We start from the raw sequence: 22350 nt of genomic DNA on the forward strand, positions 1-22350 counted from the left end.
GCCTGGAATGCATTTAAATTTCCAGATACTAGATTCTGTAGCAAATCTACATTTGCAAGGGTAGCACCATTTAGTAAATTAATTGGCTAGATTAATAAGAGTTTTTATACGGGGGAAAAATCAATCAGTTAAAATGGTGCTTGCAATCAATCACAGGATAAGATTTTTATTTAATTTTACTTAAAATCCTATTTTTAAAAAATTGAAGTGCTACACATGGCAGATGCCAACTTTGAAGAGGAGGATATGTCTCTTCTAAGGTTGCACCTCATGTAATTAATGTTGTGCTCTGCCGGCAGGGGGCAGCATCTCATCTGTGAGCAAAAGGAGGAAACTGGGTGCCCTTCAACTAAGTATTACTCAGAATAGATCCATTGATATTGGGTTAAAACCAACACTCTGTTTTATTATACTGCATGTAGAAACTCAATCGGTATCCTCTCAAACTGAGGATTGAACAGTAAAGACTATCCAAAGTAGTGAAGCCAAAAAACTAATCAGCCAATGAAATCACAAATACTCCTTTTCCACACATAGTTCTCAAATATGAACATAAAAGAGGATTGCCCAGCACAGGTAAACTTCTTTCCCAGTACAAAGCTACTTACAGAATTAAGAAGCTTATAAATTTTATCCAATATTAGTCCTTACTTGGTAAATTAAAGAATAATTTAGCTATATGCATAATGTCATAATACTACATTCATGTTTGGCGGAACAATTACCTTTAATTGTAAATGCTGGTCTATTCGTCTGGCCCCCGTTCCCCCCCCCCATTTAAAGAAGATCTGCACAATCTGTGACCCACTAAACAGAATGGAGCCCCCTCCCCATATCTATGTACTGTAGTACCTCAAATGGATAAGACCACTGTTAAATCTTTTTGGCTTCCTCCAACTTCTACATTCTCCTCAGATTTTGCTTTAGGCAAGATTCAGGGATATCCAAGGGACATGCAAGATATCTCATCCACCTTATAAACCTAATCAGTCTTATCAAGATCCTTTTGCGTTTTTCTGAAAATTGCATTTGTTTTGCCTCGGCGAGCACAGATTTGCCTCAAATTTCACTCCAGGCAATATTTTTATAGCAACAATAATGGAAAAGATATATGGGGTCCCCTTCCTCCTATAAACGGCTTCCTCTTTAACCGCAGATAAGGCTAAATGTATCCCTCATGCTCTAGCTGTCCCTATTTACCAGTAGCAATCTGTATTTTATGAAGCTAGTTCCTTGTAAAACATTCTCCCTCATTTGCCTTTTGAAATGATGGCTGTGGTCTTTTAAAACATTGCCAACGGTACACATAGGCTATGGGAGTTCTGAATGGGAGAGTTATGCCTTGACTCTACGCAGCATGAATGGACATGAAACACTAGTTCGCAGTTTCCCTTCCATCCCTGCCTCCCCAATATATTGTTACAAAGGTTGAATGCCACCTCCAATCTCTGCTGAGCTGCGGCAAGATTCATGCAGGTTCCAGGTGCTCCTTAATTCTGTGTTCCTTTGATAATTAAGGAGCGTTAAGAGGCTGCCGTAGCTTTAAGAAATTTGATTCATTCACATATTTACACCTGAATTTAGATGGAGGGAGCCCATATCTTACAACATGGTCATCTCAAGAGGGTCTTGTTCCCTAGAGCAGTGCAGCACCGGAGTCCAAGACACCTTTCCCAGCTTACCTTCAGCCAGCCTTCCAAGATAGAAAAGACAACAGAGACAGAACTTCTTCCCAGCACACCTCTGCTCCAAGCAGCTCCTCCCCATCCATCTGCTATCCCAAGTCTAGGTTTTTCCTGTGAACACAGCCTGCCACCTCCCCATCACCTTGGCAACCCCTGTCTGCCCAGGCCCAAGGACTATGGCATGGGTAGGCAAACTAAGGCCCGCAGGCCAGATCAGGCCCAATTGCCTTCTGGATCCGGCCCACGGACGGTCTGGGAATCACCATGTGGATCGCCAGCTCACGCATTCTTTCCCTCTCCCTCACATGGCGGCAGCACTGGCGCCTCCTCCCTCCCTCCTCCTGGCTTCTCCCTGCCCTGCCTAGAGGAGGAAGGGGGCTGGGCTTTGTTGGTGCCAGCAGCAGCAGCGCTTGAGCAGCCGCCATTTTAAGCAGCCCCTCTCCGGAGCCCTTTCACATGCCGCTCATCTCCCCCGCTGCCACCAGCCCCTGCCGCTTGCAAGACATAGGTAAGCAGCCACCGGGGCTCGTGGTGTTTTTGCATCAATCCCCCCCCCCAAAAAAATAGTCCGGCCCCCCACAAGGTCTGAGGGACAGTGGACCGGCCCCCTGCTGAAAAAGTTTACTGACCCCTGGACTATGGGCTATCAACTCCTTTTGTCATGTTAACACCCAGGCAAGGCCCTGGCTTGGAAAGAAAGTTGAGCCTATAGTTTTCCACTGGCCTGGAATTTTCCCTTCAATACTCCAAATATGAGCTAGATCTTGACATTCATTAATTTCTACTCTTCCCTAATAGACTGGTACCCCAAATCTGTAACAATATGTATGCATCTTAGGTATTTCTTTACTGCTCACTCAACCACATTTTCTGAGGATGTTTATAATTTAAAATCTAATAAAGTACCAATACAATCAACATTTCTAAAATGTCTATCCAGATAACAGCTGTAGCCAAATATATTTGAGTTGCACGCTGCCTTCTAATACAGCCTTCTCCGACCTGATGCCCACCAGATGTTTCAGACTACAACTCCCATCAGCCCCCGTGGGCATGGCTGGGCTAGAAGAGAGTGATAAGAGTTGATAGTTGGGTCGTAGAGTTGAAAATAATGCCAATAAATTTCTCATTTGGCAACCAATGTACCACTTTGGTTTCATATAATACATGGGTAGATGAGCTCAGCCACCATAGCCACTAGAGGGCCATGGAAATTTGTGTCCTAGGCTTTTTAGACTCCTCTACCCATGTAGTATCTGAAACCAAAGGGACGCATTGGTTGCCAGATGTGAACTTTTTTCAGCTCTCCTACACCATTGTGAAGTCCACACTATCTGTGGGGCACCACACTGAGTGAAGCTGGTCCAATAAAGTATAACCACATCCATTGTGGGACTATGCATTTTATTAATTGCTCATATATATATATATATATATATATATATATATATATATATCCTCCAGATACCAGTTTTAGGACAGGTATTGTGGAGCTATCATGGAGGAGGGATATGCAAAATCAAGTAATAGAAACACAGGGACCATCATCCTGGAAAAGCAAAATTAGATAAGATTCTTAATAGCAGGGGAAAGAATTCTAACTGTTTTTGAGCTGGCCATTTTATATATTTTATGAATAGATGTGATAAATTTGTATTATTTTCTCAAATTCCAGACTGTGAACAGGTCTTGCTTTAAGGCAGACCCATTGGAATAGCCCAACCCACAGTAATGTCACAACACTATAGAGAGAACATTACTAATGTAAAACTAATTCTGCCTATCCTCCTCTGCTAAGGAATGCCACAACTGCTTTGGAAACTTCAGTTGCTCAGTGCCATCACTTCTCATGGGTTTGGGCTTGGGCACAAGCATGAGCATCTGAGGTACATATTGCAAGAGAGGGGTTAAAGAGCATTGCCTTTGTCTCAGCTTGGGAGAAAGAACTGAGGTCTATAATGAGTATGCTAACTTGGGCTATATAGAAAGACTATGGGATGGTTTCCAGCTAAGGAGTTCCTCTAGCACAAGCACTTTTGGCTATGCAATGGGACTTCCCCTCTCCTTTCCCCGAGCACCCCCTAAATCTGTTGTGGAGTTTCACCCAGCACACACCCAACCAACAAGAGCAGATTTAGGAGGTCTGCATGGTCTGTGGGAAGAGGAAAGGGACAGAGAGTTCCATTGCACAGCCAAAAGTATTTGCACTACTGGAACTGTTTAGTTAGATACTAAACAGTGTCCCAGTATCCCAGTTTCTTATCGCTAGTCTACATGGCTTTTATTCTGATTTGCCAAACCTTGGCAATTCTATGCAAAGATCCTAAGTTGCGTATTAAGAGAGGAACATATGGCTCCTCGTTAAAACTGTATCCAAGAACAACTCTCACGCACTCCTTATTTTTTTGTTTTTAATTTTTGTCAGCATGAGAGATCCCCTCATGTGACCTCCAGTCTGCTGGTTGACACTTACAAGCAAGTGAATCAACTTGCTATTAGCAGTTATACCTTGGTGATATTTACAGCACTTTAATGTCAGTTACATAGATGTAAATAGAAGCTGCAAGAAGCTGAAGAACCCATGATTTGTTCCCACACAAAAACTAAGGCCTCTTCCTTGGGTGTTCCGGAATGCTTACGTAACTGCAAAAGAAAAAAGAAAAGAAGTTCTTACAGACAGAAAGGTATTTTAAAATGTGTTCGGCCAAAATAATGAGAGTAGCAAAGATGTGTGGTCAAGAAAGCAAATAAACCCATCCAAGGAGGAAGAGCTGATCCCCAGGATATTAGGCAGCAGTTTGGAGATACTGGGAATTAAAACTGCATATTTTGTGTGCCACGAATAAGGCTTTCATGTACAGGTTTTCGCGGTTGGAGTAGGAAGATAGAGATCAGCTAGTTGTGGAAACAAACAGTGCCAAGATTTCCAGATACACAGCAAGCCAGTGTTGAATTTCACCATCTCTGCTCTGACAAGGTGGCTGTTACAGTGACAGACCATGAAAAGGAAGGTTTGCATCATACATTTAATGCACATGACTTCCCCCAAGAATCCTGGGAACTGTAGTTGTTTAATGGCTCTGGAAACCGTAGCTTTAAGGAAGGGAAACCATAGTTCCCAGACATGCTTTAAATGTGTGTAGGGTATGCTTTAAATGTATGCTGTGGATTTGCCCCAGAGGTGTGCAAAATGTGTGTCAACATCAGATTTTAGTAGCTGAAAGATGGCTCCCTCCCCTCTCTAAAACTCTCTCTTTAGAACAGGGTGAGTAACAGGTGACCCTCCAGGGGTGAGTAATAGGTGGCCCTCCAGACAGTGTTGGACTACAGCTTCCATAATCCTTGGTCATTGCCTATGATGGCTGGGGTTTATGGAAGTTGGAGTCCAACAGCATCTAGAGGGCCTTGGGGTGGTCATCCCTGCTTTAAGCTAGATCATTCTGTGAGAGAATAAAAAAAGAGTTAAGATTTCAACATGTACGCGTTCCTTCTGACCACTTTCTTTTGCCTTAGGCTGCTCTGCTTTATTATTGCATAGGCTTTGTGAGTTTTAAGAGCAAGAAATAAGTCTAGTCAATTGCTTGACTGCCCATCATTTTATTTAGATGAAATAATACTGTGGGTTAGCATTTTGGTTACTCTGGACCAAGGGGTAGCCAATATGGTGCCATCCGGATATTGTTGGAATACAACTGCCATGATCCTTGACCAATAGATTTTCTGGCTGGGACTGATCAGAGTTGTAGTTCAGCAACTTCTGGAGGCCCCAATGTTGGGCTGGGCAGAAAAAGAGCAAGAATGCATGTGTTTTTAATGTTTAATAGCAAACCTAGCTTAGACTAGAAGGAAAACAAAGACTTCATGGTATCATTTGACCCTCTCCAAATATCTTCATTAGATCTGCGGTTCACCTCCAAGTCTTGGCCTCTATCCCCGCTTTACCACCCTCTGGAGTTGGCCATTAGCCAAACCTATATTTGCAACCTCTACTGTTGGACACAAGCATAGTTTAATAAGAGCAATTGAATTATCCTCAAATCATGTGGTTGCGCTGTTTGTTGGTTACCATCTTGTAGTACCCCAGAGGAAGGAAAGAGATTGCTATCAAAGCGAGTTGAATTCCTTTTTAGCCTGAAGCCATTATCTAATTGTGAAATATAATCATCATTATTTTGAGCTCTTTTTATAAACAGCTGGAAATGGGTCTTTATGTTCTCTCTTTCATATCTTTGTATTTTCTCAGTTTCTCATCAGCATGAAAGAAGTCGGCCCAGCTTTTCATCTTTTCCTACAGAGGAGTGCTTTGGGGGATGGGAGTCTGGCCATGTACAAAGGCTTCTGAAGGCTTTGGAGATTTGGGTGTCCATTTAGCTTTAGTCTTAGTGTAATGCCAGCATTTGGAGTTTAGGTAGACACAAAAGATGGGGGTGAATTTGGGGGTTAAGATAGAATTGAGATAAATATCTGGTCTAAGCAAATGTGAGGTGCTGGAGTTTGTTTGGGGTTTTGAATAAAGGCCCAAGGGGATTTGTTGTTTGGACAGGTATTTGACATGCCCGAAGGGATGTGTTTTTTCGTAATTTGGCTGGGTGTGTGACCTTAGGATCTAGATATATATCTGACCTGGCTTGAAAAATAGAAACATTTTGTGACCTAGGTGGAAGCCAAATTGATGGATGGCCTCAGTTAGAATAGAGTCTGGTAATTGTGGGTTTTAGTTAGCCAAATCAGTCATTACTTCTGTTTCAGTGTATCTGAAGAAGTGTGCATGCACACAAAAGCTTATACCCAGAACAAACTTAGTTGGTCTCTTAAGCTGCTACTGGACAATTTTTTAATTTTTTCATTTATTTCCAAATCAGTCAGTCGTTTTAGCAGATGAAGCTCAATAATAGGGCTCTCTAATCCAAGTCCAGTTGAACTTTGGCCCAGTTCTGATGCAAACTTTTTCCACAGAAGCCAGCATGTTGCAATCCAACAGAATGTTTTCCATTTCTTTGACATCTCTGAATGAGACAAATGACTGTATTGTGTTTTGCTAGTCACTGCAAATGAATCAAGATGAGCTCCATAGTCTTTTTTATATATTGTTTTTGTTTTATACTTAATCCAGTCCATAGGATGGGGTGGGATAAAAATTCAAAGAAATATATAATGCGTATAAGAGACTTAAAATATTGTTAAACCAAAGTTGTTGGTTTTTTATGGGAATAATCAATTAGATAATGAAGTCAACTAACAGATGGGTGTTTAGATCTGCTCTGCAATGGAGTCTTGCTTTCAAGAAAAGCCAATGGATATTTACATTTTTCTGATTTCTGTCCACTTACACTTCAGAGGCAGAATCCAGAATTCTCTCTTTTGGCATGTACATCCTTCAAACATTCATAAGCCCATCACTGCATATATACTTCTCAGCTGAGCTAAGCATGCATTGGCTTCCTTTATCCATTCATTATGCATCATTCTCTCTAGTACACAAGTCATTTTTGTAGCTGTAGAATGAATTTCCTCACAATGACATGCACAGAATTTACTACAGTAGTTCAGCTGCATCTCACTAGATTGATAAAGATATAGAGAGCCCCATGTTCAGAAGGCAATGCTTTTCAGTATGCAGCACAAAATGCTATTGCTGTCCTCTTATTATCTCTCAGAGTATGAATCTCTTGCTATGTCCTATGGAATCTAAGGTCAAACAGACACTGATTCCCAGAACTCTGAACTTCTCACAAAAATTAGACATGGGACTTTTAGCCTATAATCCCTGCCTCAATAATCACAGGATGTAATGCTTCTCATTATTTATATCCTCCCATTTACGGTGGTTGTTGTATGAAATCACAACCTATTCAGGTCAAAGGGAATTCTCCCCTAAACTGAATATATTCATCTGCGTCCTCCTGATGTCCTTTTTGTTTTAACTGAATGAGAAATTAAATGTTGTTGAGGCTGAACGAAGGAGGTCGTGTTGGAGCATGAGACAAACGGTGATCCAAAACACCAAGCCTGTGCTGGCTACTTCAGAGATTTGTTGTCCGGGAGAACAAGACTGAAGGAAGAAGCCATGATAACTAATTGCAACAAAAGCCTTTAAGAAGAAGAAGCTTCTGGCTTTCCCTGCCAATCTCTGTAAGCCTGTGCCCGCCCCCCCCCCCAAGTCTCAAGGCGTAGAATTTATTTTTATTTTGCAAATATGTATGTGACTTAGCAGAGCCTCATTTATTGTAGCTAATGCAGTGTACCTAATATAAGTGCAGTGAAGAATGTGCAGAAACACCACTAACATGCACAGTCACATTAAAACGCTGAGCATAGATGCATAGAATTGTAGAGTTAGAAGGGACCACGACGGTCATCTAGTCCAATCCCCTACCTGTGAACACACAGATAGCATGAACAGGTGAGTTTGCACATTTCCCAGGCAATATGCATTGCTTCCGAGGAATGCTGGAGAATGTGCACAAGTGGGTAATGTCGACAGAGTACTGCATAAACTGGCCAAGTAGTGTCTTCATTCAGTACAGGTGCAATATGCATGTTACATATGAAAGTTACATAGAAGCACTGTCCGTTTATAGGGCAATACACAAACCATTTCACATTCTCCAGCATCCATTGGTAATTAGCTGTATTAACTAGGGGAAGGTGTAAGAACTCATTTTGGTACTGTTAACTTATGCACATCCATGTGAATGTAAGCAAAGTTGTTTGTACACATTTTGCCTGTCAGATCACATAGACTGAGCATGCTGGGGCTGCAGGACTGTTTGCTGTTTTTACAACAATTTGACTACTGCTGTGTAGTCAAAAACATGACAGTTGCCTTACATGCACCCTCATATCACACAAGTGTGGAAGCATGCATCTTATCCATAGCCCCTTTTGGTACAAATAGTCCTAATTCATCCTGTGTTTGCACCTCCAGAATACTGCATAGAGGAAGGAGCATTTGAGCACTTTGAGCTGCTTAACACCATTAGAGACTATTACTCCAGTAACTATTATGTAGGACTTAATGCAATGGTCTTTCCAAGCCCTGCTCCCTTTTAAATGGGAGTCCTGGGAACTGGAACTGGGATCTTTTGCATGCAGGTTGTGTGCTATGCCACTAAATTATGGGCTCGTGAGAGTAGGTGGGTTCTGCTGAGAGTTTATCCCGACCATGGTGCTTTCATAATATTTTAACAGGAGCTCTTGCAAACCTCTATGAGGTCTGTTTCTTTTTGACTTTGCTCTTCCAACTCTTAGAAATCAAAGCCATGGATGTGGTGAGTTTTCTTACTCATTTTGAACATAGAAATCTGTTATTTGAAAACTCAGTGGAATGAAAGGAAAAGCAGTACTGGTAGAACAAAAATGCAATGGCAGACCTGTGCTCGGATCCTGCCTTCATACATGCATACGTTTTTAAAAAAAGACACAGCGAATCTGAACAATTTCCACATAAAAGAACAAGTTCTAAAAGAAAGGTACAAAAAAAGAGCAGCACACCCAGCAAAACCCGGTAAGACCAGGTCTTTATTTATTTATTTATTTATTTATTTACGGCTATTAGCCCATAAAGTATGTACAAACATAAAAGCACAGAGGCATAAAGACCGATATATTCGGCACCAGAAGGTGAACACCATGATGCAGGGGTGGGTCATTGAGCAGAGCCAGATAACAGCTTGGGGCCCGGAGAGCTCCAAGGGACGGATCCCAGAAAAAGGAAAACTGAAGACGAGATCCAACATGCACTCTCTTCAAAACTGTCCGATTAGTTTTTGATGTTGTTGTTTTTGGTGGTTTTTGTGTGTGAGATAACCGCATTCAGGAATCTCGCCACCTGCAGAGTTACAGAAGGATCTGTATCCTGCAAAAGTAGTGCGGCATGTGACTCAGCAGGCCTGCCAACCAAGCGCAGTAAAGCAGGACCCAGGAATTTAGTCCTGGCTATGCTATGTAGGGGACAGTTGAACATTATATGTGGGAGAGAATCAACAGTTTTCCCGTCACACACGCATAGCGGAGACACCAAACCCTTGGAAAATCTGTGGCTCAGCAGGTTCGATGGAAGGACATTGAACCTTGCACGAATAAATGCAAGACGGTGTGGTACAGATGAAAGAGATGACATGTATGATGGAAGGCCAAGTGGTGGGGTTATTCCGTGATACCTGGGGGAGCAGACACCCCCACCCCCGGCGAGGTTGTGTTGATTTTCAATGTCTGCTAATCTTTGCTCAATAAGTCTTTTGGCTGAGCGTAAGTTCATCTTTAAGGAGTCCGCTGGGGAAATTCCGATGCTCAGAAGTTTGGCGTGGATTTTTCCTACCCACGGATTGACAAAGTCGTCCCGCCAGAGGCACTGAAAAAGGTAATGGTCGGGAAGCCTATGCCAGCTGGACAGCCAATAACCAAAGACTCGCTTCCAGATGACAGTCTCCAATGATGCAATCCTTAACTCCAGACGTATGGCTGCGTTGCTCACACACATGGGGAGTTTCAGGAGGCGACGGAGAAACTGATTCTGCAATGTCCCCAACGATGTTAAATTGGACCCTGGGGCCCAGAGCGGGGCAGCATAACAGAGGGTGGAAACCACTTTTGCATGGTACACTTTCAATGCAGAAGGGATGTGGGAGGCTCCGTCGGCCGCAAAAAATTGGAGTAGAGTATAAAGTATTGTTTTCCCTTTGTTTAGTAAATACTGTATCTGTGGCTTCCAGCTTAGGTTGTAGTGAAAAAAGACTCCCAGGTATTTAAATTTGAAAACCTGTTCTAATTGGACTCCATCTAACTTCCAGCTGTAAGTTTTCCGAGACCTGGTAAAGACCAGGACTTTAGATTTCCCATGATTAATTGTCAGATGGTTGAGTTTGCAATAAGCCGCAAAAATCTTTAGAGCTCTGCATAAACCGACTCTAGAGTAGGAAAGGATCGCTGCATCGTCGGCATATAGGAGCAGAGGGCAGCGAAAATCAGCTAGGCGGGGGGCATGAATGTTGGCTTGAGACTCATTCAGAAAGAGCTTCATATCGCTAATAAACAAGTTGAAGAGGAGTGGGGCCAAAATGCAGCCTTGGCGCACACCTCTATTTATTGGGACCTTGTTGGATAGGTTTCCCGCCGGTGTGAGTCTCACTCTAGCCGACGACCCATGGTGTAATTGGGTTATAAGCCATAACAGCCTTCTATCTATGCCCCATCTCTCTAATTTCTTCCATAGACAGTTTCTTGGGATACTGTCGAAGGCGGCCTTTAGGTCTATGAAAGCGACACATAGGCGTCCCCGACTCGGGGCAGAATATTTTCTGGCAAGATGATACATGATTACCATATGGTCAGTGGTTGAATAATTGTTCCTAAAGCCCGCTTGCTCGTGGCCAATCAAATTTGAGTCGTTTGCCCAATGGGACAGCTTAGACAGCAAAAATTTTGCATAGATTTTCCCGATGATAGACAAAAGGCTGATGTTCCGATAGTTCTCCGGGTCAGCAGGGGGACCCTTTTTATGGACTGGCACGATCACGGCCTCCTTCCAAAAAAGACACAGCGAATCTGAACAATTTCCACATAAAAGAACAAGTTCTAAAAGAAAGGTACAAAAAAAGAGCAGCACACCCAGCAAAACCCGGTAAGACCAGGTCTTCCAGGAGTCACAGCCAAATTGGTTGTGCTTCCAATATACACCTGGTTAGCCTCTGTGAGAACAGGATGCTGGACTAGATGGGCCGTTGGCCTGATCCAGTAGGCTCTTCTTATGTTCAGGGTTTTTTAAAGTGTGTGTGTGTGTGTGTGTGTGTGTGTGTGTGTGTGTGTGTGTAGGGGGGGATGCCATCTGGGCTTCATATCAGGGAGCAAAATATCTGATGACTCTTCATTCATAACACCTCATAGAACCTCTCCAATTTCCAGATTTTCCATTCTTTACCTATTTTAATCAGTTTTTTATTTTTTGTCAGGAACTGAGCAGTGTTTTTGTTTATATTTAAAACATATTTACATTTTGTTTATATTTAAAGCCATTCTGTAAATGTGTGCGAAGAAAACAAGCCTTTTATCAGGGAATCTAGCACCACTAATATAGAACAATTAAACTTTCTGCTTAGCGGAGCCTCATTTATAAACCTGTTTACAGGGATTTCCCACCACCCTCGCACACCCATTTTAATTAAAAGGGAAAAGGTGTTTGTTAATATTTCCAGCTGGAATGAGGTATTATAGCAGCCATTCTTGAGAGTATCATTTACTTAAGCCACAGATGAAATGCAAACTGCATGTACCAGGTTACCAATTCTATCTGCCATTATCCTGAATTCCTTAAAGATGCCATAAGTTGGCTTTGCCCTGAGGATATATGTGTGGGTTGCTACTTGCCTCAGGTCAAATTTCCCTTAAATGGAAGTCAGGTTTGGCAGCTGTTCATTTGCACTTGCTATTTTTTTTAAAAAAAATGCTTGCCCCTTCCGCCTTGCCCTAATTACTAGTCACTCCATGGAACAGGTGACAAATGCCCACAGAAGAATCTTTCCAACCACCGGATGTAAAATCGTTAGGAAAATAATCAACCAGAGTTGCTAAATACCTGGGCACCTCTCCAACATGTATCTGAAGGCGATTTTAAACCATTTCTGACATCTACTGGAAAGAAATAACAATGCTTTCATGCTGATAAAACGAGCTTTTTCATTTTGAACGCATCTTCAGTTCTTGGGGGATTTTTGGGTGTTCGTTAAGAGGCTTTGGGTTCATTAAAGGACTTTGGTCCATATTCTGGTTCAGTCCATTTCAATTTGCATACTTATAGCACAGTAGAATACATTGTTCTTTTTTATTTTGTTTTATTTTTTGCCCAAATAGCCTGGGGTCAATGTCTAAAATTAAAATAACCAGAACTTTTCCAAACCACTTATTGAGGTTTCCCTTGAGGTGGTCATGGTATGATGGTTAAGAGCTCAAGTTTCCAGATCAAGTTAGTTGCATATAAGAGCATTTTTGCAAGTCCCATTTCATTCTGAAAGGGGTGGGGAAACAGAATTCTATTGACTTGATCACCATATTCCCCCCTCCACCTCACAATAATGCAGTGAGGTTGGCCCTTAGAGCTTCCTGCCCTGTTCTCATAGCTCATTGCCTCTTCAATCCACCAGCGTTGACAAACAATGGAGTTTCATTTAGCATGAACTGAGTGGAGATTTATCCGAGGAGACTTTTCTTTTCTTTCTTTTTTGCACCCTGCCCACCAAAAGTTAAAGAATCTTGCAGCTTTCCCAAAAGAAAGTATTTCAAGAAATGCCCTCCCTGCTTTTTGTCACCTGCAAATAGGATGGAGAATTTTTGGAAGCTGCTGTCACTCAGCCTCTTTCAGTTTGGTGCCACTTAGAACTGTCAAGCCTTCCCCCCCACACACACAGAGTCCCAGGTGCTTTGAGGCCCATGCAGAGGCCTAGGACAGCTGGGAGACACAGGGATTGGCATGACAGTGTAAGTCCAGCAGGCCTCTGGCTAGCTTAGCCCTCCAAGGCCTGGGGCAAGTATACCTGGTCCCCCCCGCCCCCTGCACAGGTCTGGGTGCTATAGCTCAGAGACATTCAGATAATTCCCTGTTGGTAATCCCTCGCTGCTATACACTCACATCACAGAACTTCCGATTTCCAAGCTTTCTGGAGATGCAGGAATTACAATTTAAGCCAGTTAAGTCTTTAGTTAAGTTTGTTCTTCGTAGGATTGGGATATGATATACAATTGTTAATTATAAGGAGCTATGTTGATTTGAGCACAGGGCTTAAGAGAACCAGATCTGAAAGTTTTGATGTAGTTCCTTTTTGTTTGATTAGTACACACCAAACAGCAATATCCAACTGTCACAGCATTTATGTATGAAAGCAATTTGAAACAGTGCTGGGAGGCTTAAAAAAACAACAACAACAAACCAACAGAAGTTAAACCAGCAACAACAAGAGCAGAGTGTTTTGTTATGTAGATGTTTCTTGCCAAGAGCTGGTCTTCAGTTTGGAGCACAACATCCTGAAATGAAATCTCCACTTGTGATAACACCTTGCCTTTTCTTTTGTTAGGTGCAAGTGTAATCTCCATGCCACTGGCTGCAGAGAAGAAAACAAAAAATTGTTATGTGAATGTGAGCACAACACAACAGGCCCAGACTGTGGGAAATGCAAGAAGAACTATCAGGGGCGGCCTTGGAGTGCAGGCTCATATCTTCCCATTCCTAAGGGCACGGCAAATATCTGTGAGTACTTATGCACAGCAGAACTGCCACGGTAGTGATGATACGTTTTGGCCTCTGGCCTTGTGGGTAAAAAAAATGATCCTAAGAGAGCACATCAACCAAACTCAAAACATCCTAAAACATTATAGCTTAAAGGAGTAATAGAACTTTAACCAGTCATGTGGGTGTTTATTTGGGAGCAAATGAACATGCACATTACCACTGTGTTTGGTGGGTTTATTCCCAAGTAAGTGTGCAAAGGATTAGAAGCTAAACTTTAAAAAACCCAGCCCTGCCTGGTGTCTTTTTTAAAATAACCTCAAATTTGTGATATCCACTTATGTAGCATTTTAATAAATGTAAGCGCCAAATTTCCTTCTCTGCATACTTCATACATGCTATCGCATTCAGTAGAATGCCAACATCTCATTCTTTGGGCATTTTTAATTTAGTTTGGTCATTTGAAATTTCTATTGTTCATTTCCTGTTCACTGCGTGAAATTTATAGGCAGGGAAGAGCACATGATAAGCCTATAACGTGAGAATCACTGTGTAAACAAGTAGTTCCCAATTAGGGGTCCACGGCCCCATCCCTTGCCTCTCCCCAACTAAATTTTTGTCATTTTTGCCCGGTAATATCACAGATTTTATGGTCTTGTGATATTTTTCAATATGTTAGCCAAAATCGGTTTTGAAATCACACCGCAATAACGGTTTTGACCCGGCAATACACAGCAATGTATTGCTCCTCATGTGAGGGAGGGCAGGGCAGCCAATTGCGAGGCCCTGCCTTCCCCTCACGCTGACGGAGAACAGAGCAGCTGATCGCCCTCACTTCAAGGCACCAGGCACTACCTTTCCCTGGCACTGAGGCGGAGCATTTTTCCCTCAGTCAGCAGGAAAGCAGCAGCAGCCACAGTAGATGCCACTGAAGGCGACCTGATGCATCACCATCCCTTGCCACTGAAACCATACAGTGAAGGTGACTTTGCTTCCTCTCTTTCCTTCACCCGCCAGATCTCTGCGACTGCTCCTTCCCTCATCCCCACGCCTGATCTCCCATTTCAGACGTTGTGATATATCGGAATATCAAGCTGTTTAGCTGCTGATATATCACAATGTTGGAAACCAGACATTGCTCAGCCCTAGTCTGTTTTTTTAGTATACCTAAAATCCTTTGCTTATTCGGGGCTACCCCACATTTTGTTCAGAAAGTTGCTTTGCAGAGGTAACAACCATGGAGTTATCAAAATTTTCAAAAGTAGGGGGACCTCAGTAATAAGGTGATTTGGAACCACTGGTGTAAACTATTACATTTATATCCCACCCTTCCTCAAACATGATCAAGGCAATGTTCATTGTTTCCCCCACTCATTTTATCCTTTGAACAATCCTGTGAGGTAGGTTGGCTGAAATAGTGGCCCAGCGTCCAGTGAGCTTCATGGCTGAGCAGGGATTTGAACCTGGGTGTCTCCAGTTGGAGTCCAACACTCCAACCCCATTGGTAGTCAATGTGGTGCCCTCTACAACTCCCATTGTTCCTGACCGTTGGCCTTTCTTGCTGGGACTGATGGGAGTTGAGCCAAACATCTGGGGTCATATTCAGACTAAACCCATTGAAATGAATGGACCTAAGTTGGGTGTTCATTTAAATGGGCCTACTCTGAGCAAAAGGGACACAGGTGACACTGTGGTCTAAACCACTGAGCCTAGGGCTTGCCGATCGGAAGGTTGGCGGTTCAAATCCCTGCGACAGGGTGAGCTCCCATTGCTCGGTCCCAGTTCCTACCAACCTAGCAGTTCAAAAGCATGTCAAAGTGCAAGTAGATAAATAGGTACCGCTCCGGCGGGAAGGTAAACAGCATTTCTGTGCGGTGCTCTGGTTTCGCCAGAAGCAGCTTAGTCATGCTGGCCACATGACCCGGAAAAACTGTCTGTGGACAAATGTTGGCTCCCTCAGCCAGTAAAGCAAGATGAGTGCCGCAACCCCAGAGTCATTTGCGACTGGACCTAACTGTCAGGGTTCCTTTACCTTTACCTTTACTCTGAGCCAAAGTTAGTTTGCTAACTGCTCCCTAACTATTACTTTCACTGCCCTACACTAGCTTGCGCAAGTTCATACTTCCATGCAACAGAGGCATAAAGGTAAAGGTAAAGGGACCCCTGACCATTAGGTCCAGTCCTGGCCAACTCTGGGGTTGCGGCGCTCATCTCGCTTTACTGGCCAAGGGAGCCGGCATACAGCTTGACTAAGCCACTTCTGGTGAACCAGAGCAGTGCATGGAAATGCCGTTTACCTTCCCACCGGAGTGGTAACTATTTATCTACTTGCACTTTTATGTGCTTTCGAACTGCTAGGTTGGCAGGAGCAGGGATTGAGCAATGGGAGCTCACCCCATCGCGGGGATTTGAACCACTGACCTTCTGATCAGCAAGCCCTAGGCTCTGTGGTTTAGACCACAGCGCCACCCGCGTCCCTAACAGAGGCATACAAACCTCCAAATAAAAATGCAGAAACGGTTTTGTCTGTGACATAGATAATATGACATCAAGAATCCTATTCAGCCAAGTGTAACAGAGCATATCTTACAGCTGCTGCCTAACCCTGATAAACAACTGCCTGTGAGCTATTCCTGGTCACAAATAGGTCATCACAGAAGACCAGTGGTTTTGCTTGAGTTTGTTTCTATGGTATTACTAGGCGCCGCATCTCTGCTCGCTTTGCTCGCCAACCCCACAATTAATCTCCTAGAGCTTCCCCTTCCTACCCCATGCAATGAACAAGCTCACTTTTCACCTTCCCTGCTCCATTTCTGATGCCACTTTTCTTCAGCCCTGCATTGCACCCATTTTCACCCTCACCCCCCTGTCCTCACCCTTCCTTTTATGCAGCACCCCCTGCTTGCACACAGCCACCATGGTAGCCTCCTGAATATTCCTCCTCTCTCACATTGCAACCACTAGGCACCCTTTTCACCTTCCCCCCATTATGAAGCAACCTCCTCTCCTATTCTGCAGACACATTCATGTGCACCCCCTTTCATCTGCACCCCCATTCCCCCCTGCTCCCTCTTTTCTGCAAGCCTCCCTTTGCACCCTCATTTTCACCTTCACATACACACACGCACACACACCTCATTCTGCTTGCTTTTCTCAGTTCTCCCTAGCCTCACTGCCATGCACATCATTACACTTTACTGTGTAATTGGATTGTGCCCGGCATTGGAAGCTGGGTTAGATTCAAGTGTGGTGTATGGTCTCAAGAGCTCCTCTTTTTTTATTTACATTCATGGATCGTTGGTATACAGTATATGCCTTATTTTGTTCCCCAAACAGCCATGTAAAACCCACATCCAATGATCGTTACTTGGATCCAGTTATGTTAAGCTTGTACACTGTGCTTTTCATCTACTGTGAGGTCTTCACACAGGAACTTCTTTTTGCATGTGTGGATGGCACCCAGTATTATGGTCTGCTTGCTGGACCAGGATAAATGCTTAACCAAAAGTACTAATATTCAGTTATTTGAAAATGATGAGCATGATCCAGCCAAAGTTAAGTACTCTGAAATCCTAACAGTTTAATTGGGAGAGATTAAAGCTGGTGCTTAATTCTCTCTTTTAAATCAATGGGACTTATAAGTGCTTAGCTTTTGGCTGGATCATTTCATGCACATTCATCCCTCTGACTAATAGTATTGAGAGCAGCACAATACAGACTTCAGATTGGGGACAGGAAGAGGTACAAAAAGAAGAAAGGAACATAAAAAAGCAAGAAATCCATGAAACTGTTCTGTCATGCAGGCAAGCGAGTTATACATTAACTTGGATCCTTGCTAATTTGACTTATGTACCTAAATCCCTCAGAGGGAGAGGGGTGGGGGGAAAGGAGCAAGCAGAGAATAAGCCATCAAACCTTTTTGGAGTAGAAGTTATTAGTTGCTTTTTATAAAAAGTCCGGAGTTTTGCCCTGTATAAAAGTAAAATAAAAATAAAAATCTGGCTTTGGAAATAACCATTCACTGAAAAGTTATTTTGAAGAAACAGGGTTATGTGCCGCAGCTAAATGAAAAGTTAAAGGAAAAAAACAGCAGCAATGTGCCATGTTCCGAATGTTATCTCGCACTTCAAAGCAGCAGCTGTGAGGAATCAAACCTCCAAAATGAATATCACAGGAAGCAGGACCTTATCAAGTTTAATGTGAAAGTAATAGACTAAGTAACAAACCATGAAGTGTGGGCAGGGAGGGCATGAAATTATGATAAAATTCCTACCAGGCAGGGGGGGAAGTGAACCTTCAAAAAGAAGAGAAAAACATTTTGTAAGAGCATTAACTTTTAGAAAAACAGACACTTTGGATCAGAGTTAATACTTTAAAGCTATGTTCACGATACATTTCGAAATTCACAGGATTCCCCCCTCCCTCCTTGCACAGAGAATTCACAGCCTAGAAAAGGCTTCAGAATCACTCAGCTTGAGTGATGCTGCATGGAAAAACACAGTTCCTCAGCATCCAACTCTGTTCTGCCTCTCAGTTGCTCCTTGTAGACAGGAGCATCCTACATCCTTTACGCACCTGTCCAGGTGTCTCCCTAGTGATTGAGTCCCTCTTATACATAGACACTCTCAAGCTCTTACAATGCAATATATACTTCACAGATTCTAAAACAAATACTTAGCATGCAGAGGTATCACTAAAGGGATTTTCAAACATGATCAGAGGCGGAGTTTTCCTGCATCTCTTGTACACCATCAAATTTCTACTAAAGTGGGGTTGCAGGTGAAATCTGGAGTGTTTTCAGCCAAACATGTGCTAGAAGATAAGAGCAAGTACCTTCAGACTTTCATCAGTCATGAACGTTGACTACCACACAATAAATCTTAAGGTCCTGGTGTCTGACAGAACTGTCAAGCTCAGCTAAAATCTGGTACAGTTCTCCTTTGTTTTCTGCCTGTCCCGTTGCTTGAAGCACAATGTGATCTACCCTAGACAAACAAATTGGTAGGGGGGAAGTGGAAGAGGAGTTGATATCCTCAGATTTCTTGAGGTCTTGGATTTTTCACAGTTGGTATATTACTGACATAAAGGGGGACAATGTGTAGTATATTTGTCTCAAAATATGTAGTATGGGCATTTATTAGGCAATGTGACTGGGGGGGGGGGAACCCCTCCAGATTGATTGCAATCTTACGTTGCCTCATCTGCGATTTTGTATCATTTCCGGCATCTAACAAACAAACTTGTACAAATGTAACAAACCAAACTGATTTTAGACACATAGGCTCAGAGAGGGATGGCTTTGCTCCTAATCATGACAATCCATCCAACCTTGAATTTGGCTTTCATTTGTACAAAGGTTACTCTGTCCCTTATGCCAGCCATGCTGCTAAGTATACTTCCCCACAGGTGAGAAAACAGCATTGCCCACAGGTGTAGCGATAAGAAACTTATTCTGCATTGCAGATAATCTCACAGGAACCCAGGGTTTCAATAATAGAGTGTTATTTGCCTACGGGAAGCCTTTCATATTGTAACATTATTGCAGAAACTTTTACTTGGGTTTCTTTTGTTTGTTTCTCTGCTTTTGCAACACTGTTTGGGTTTACTTGATTGTATGGTGTGATTTATTATTTTGGCACTGGAAACTGGCAATGCAAACTGGCCATTTTAATAATATAATTAACAGTTCTTAATGCATGGTATATAATTTTGAGACATTTAGCTGCCTCGGAAAACCATTCAGCTATTTGTTTGTGTATTTTTCTTTGCAACTCATTATAAATATATTCTACCAGCTAAAGCATCAGTGTTCCTGATGCAAACCTGTTTTCTTTGGGACTTTTTTATGCAACAACTCTCATCACACAAAGAGCTAGATGCATGTAGAATATCTTCTTCTCCTTCTTCTTCTCCTCCGCTTCCTCCTGCAAAGCATGTTTGCATGTTACAGTGCAGTACAGTGGTACCTCGGGTTACGTACGCTTCAGGTTACAGACTCCGCTAACCCAGAAATAGTGCTTCAGGTTAAGAACTTTGCTTCAGGATAAGAACAGAAATTGTGCTCCAGCGGCGCAGCAGCAGCAGGACGCCCCATTAGATAAAGTGGTGCTTCAAGTTAAGAACAGTTTCAGGATAAGAACGGACCTCCGGAACGAATTAAGTACTTAACCCAAGGTACCACTGTATATTGGTTGTGGGTGTTGGAATGGAAGGAATCACTTGATGCAAATAACTGTTATGATCAGGCAAATGTTTCCAATCTCAATGAAAAATGGCCACTTGGAGGAAACTTTCAGCCAATCGCATTGGGCTCTTCCACGCTTCCACTTGTCCGAAGCCTAAAAAGCATGGGACCGAGAGGTTTTTCCACTTGCCCCATGCTTTCCAGGTATGGGTCCACTTGCCCCACTGCATTCCCCAGGAAAACCTGTTCTTTACTGCTGAACTGGAGCACAGAAAAGCTTTCCCCACCCTTTAGCCTCTCTGTTTCTGCAGCTCCTGGCCCCTTGTTCTTTCCTCTCCTCTTTAGTATTGCTATTTCTGGCCCCTCACATCCCCTAGTCTCTGTTTCTGCCTCCTCACACCCTGGTTCTCTCATTCCCCACACTCTAACCCAGTGGTTTCCAAACTCCCCCCCCCCCGGGCCACTCTTGCATAATGAAAAGTTGCTCGCGCCACACCAATTTTTTTTCCTTGCTAAGAACTACGTTGGAAAACAAAAAGAAACAACAACTAGCGGTGCTTGATTTGTAACATAGAATGCAACAACTTCATAATATGATCATGGGACATCCAGAAATATAAAGCAATGCAGTTAAATAAGAACATGCATCATTCCCAAGATATAATTATAAACAACAACTAGGTTTGTCCTCAGTATCGCTTGATGCTTTTTCTGTCATTTTGAAAATATATCTATCCATGCTCTGCAAATTAATATACAGTGGTACCTCGGAAGTTGAACGGAATCCATTCTGGAAGTCTGTTCGACTTCCAAAGCGTTTGGAAACCAAGGCCGTTCTGGTTCCAAAGAACATTCGCAAAGCGGAACACTCACTTCCGGGTTTGCTGCGATTGGGAGCCAAAACATTTCACTTGCAAGGGATCCAGGGTATGACTGTAGATGGGTGGGTGGGTGGGTGGGTGGGTGGGTGGATAGAGATAGATGATAGATAGATAGATGATAGACAGATAGATAGATGATAGATATAGATGATAGTTATAGAATGTTATACTACACCAAAATGTTTAAATGTTTCTTTGTCCTTGAATCTCCCCAACACACTTGCCATCCTCTCCACTGTAGTGCAGCACACCCTTTGACAACCGCTGCTCTAACCTCAATATTTCTTCAACATCACAGCCCTTAGTCTCACTCTTCCCCCTCCAACCCTTAACATCTATCCTACTCTCCCATCACATCCCCTGCCCTTTCTCCTTCCCCACTACCTTAACTGTGTGTGAGAGAGAGAAATGTGTCTGTGCCTCTGTTTAAAGTGAACCCCTGCCAATTTTTAACCCTGGCTTTGCCTACCTGCTCTGTCCTCTGCCTCTGCCCTGTCTTCCACCTGCACCAGCCTAGTAGTCAGCAGCCACCACTGAGGACAAGCCACCCTTCATAATACAATACTGAGGAGTTTGCTGTTGCCATTACCAAATTGTGAAACAGGAAAGCCAAATAGCTGTGATACAGATAATGAAGGTTAATGAGAGGAACGTATGCTCTGTTTGCAATTTCCAGTGATTTCTCACACGTTGGACATAAATAACATTCCCAAACGCCCACAAGTTCTGGCATGTGGAGCCTCCTACATAGCACCTGAACCTCATTGAGAATAAGGTCATTTTGAAAAATGCTCGATTGCATGAGATCATTAGCTGGCTGTTTTCCTAGCATGATATTGTCTGCAAGTGCAAAGAAATTAGAGGCGGGATGACTAACTGACTTCAAATGATATTTTTATTTGATTTTTTTTAAAAAAATCCTGTTGCTTTCTAAAGCCAGTAAGTGAAATATTTATTAACTACAAGATACTTGAGCATTTTGCAAGCAGTTACAAAGAATTGTTTCCTTTCTTAGAGTAACAGCCTTACCTCTGAGCATAAAAATGCTCATCTACGTATTCAGTAGCTCTCTTCAAAATCGAGAATTCAAAGGTATTAATGGACAACTCCCCAACTTTAACTGAACTTGAGAGTAGTACAAAGATCATTATGAGCTACCGTATTTTTCGCTCTAGAACACGCACCCGACCATAACACGCACATAGTTTTTAGAGGAGGAAAATCCGTAGCCATGCCACCCGTAGGCATTCCCTCCATAACACGCACATACATTTCCCCTTACTTTTTAGGAGGAAAAAAGTGAGTGTTATGGTGCAAAAAATACGGTATATGTTCTCTCTCACACACACGCTTGTATATACACAATGTGGTTTAACTCTAGTA

The 22350-nt window shown here is 42.8% G+C and overlaps 1 protein-coding gene across 11 annotated transcripts in view; it reads left to right on the forward strand.

Annotated features, from left to right (window-relative positions):
- NTNG1 (netrin G1) overlaps positions 1–22350 on the forward strand; it is a 208141-nt gene that overhangs the window by 120759 nt on the left and 65032 nt on the right. For all 11 annotated transcript variants that reach the window (XM_081008682.1, XM_081008678.1, XM_081008684.1 and 8 more), the window contains exon 4: positions 13751–13923. In XM_081008682.1, coding sequence (XP_080864808.1) covers positions 13751–13923 — 173 coding nt within the window. The remainder of the gene's footprint in view (positions 1–13750; positions 13924–22350) is intronic.

Source organism: Podarcis pityusensis, assembly GCF_964106645.2.
Source record: "Podarcis pityusensis genome assembly, chromosome: 6".
Taxonomy (NCBI): domain Eukaryota; kingdom Metazoa; phylum Chordata; class Lepidosauria; order Squamata; family Lacertidae; genus Podarcis; species Podarcis pityusensis.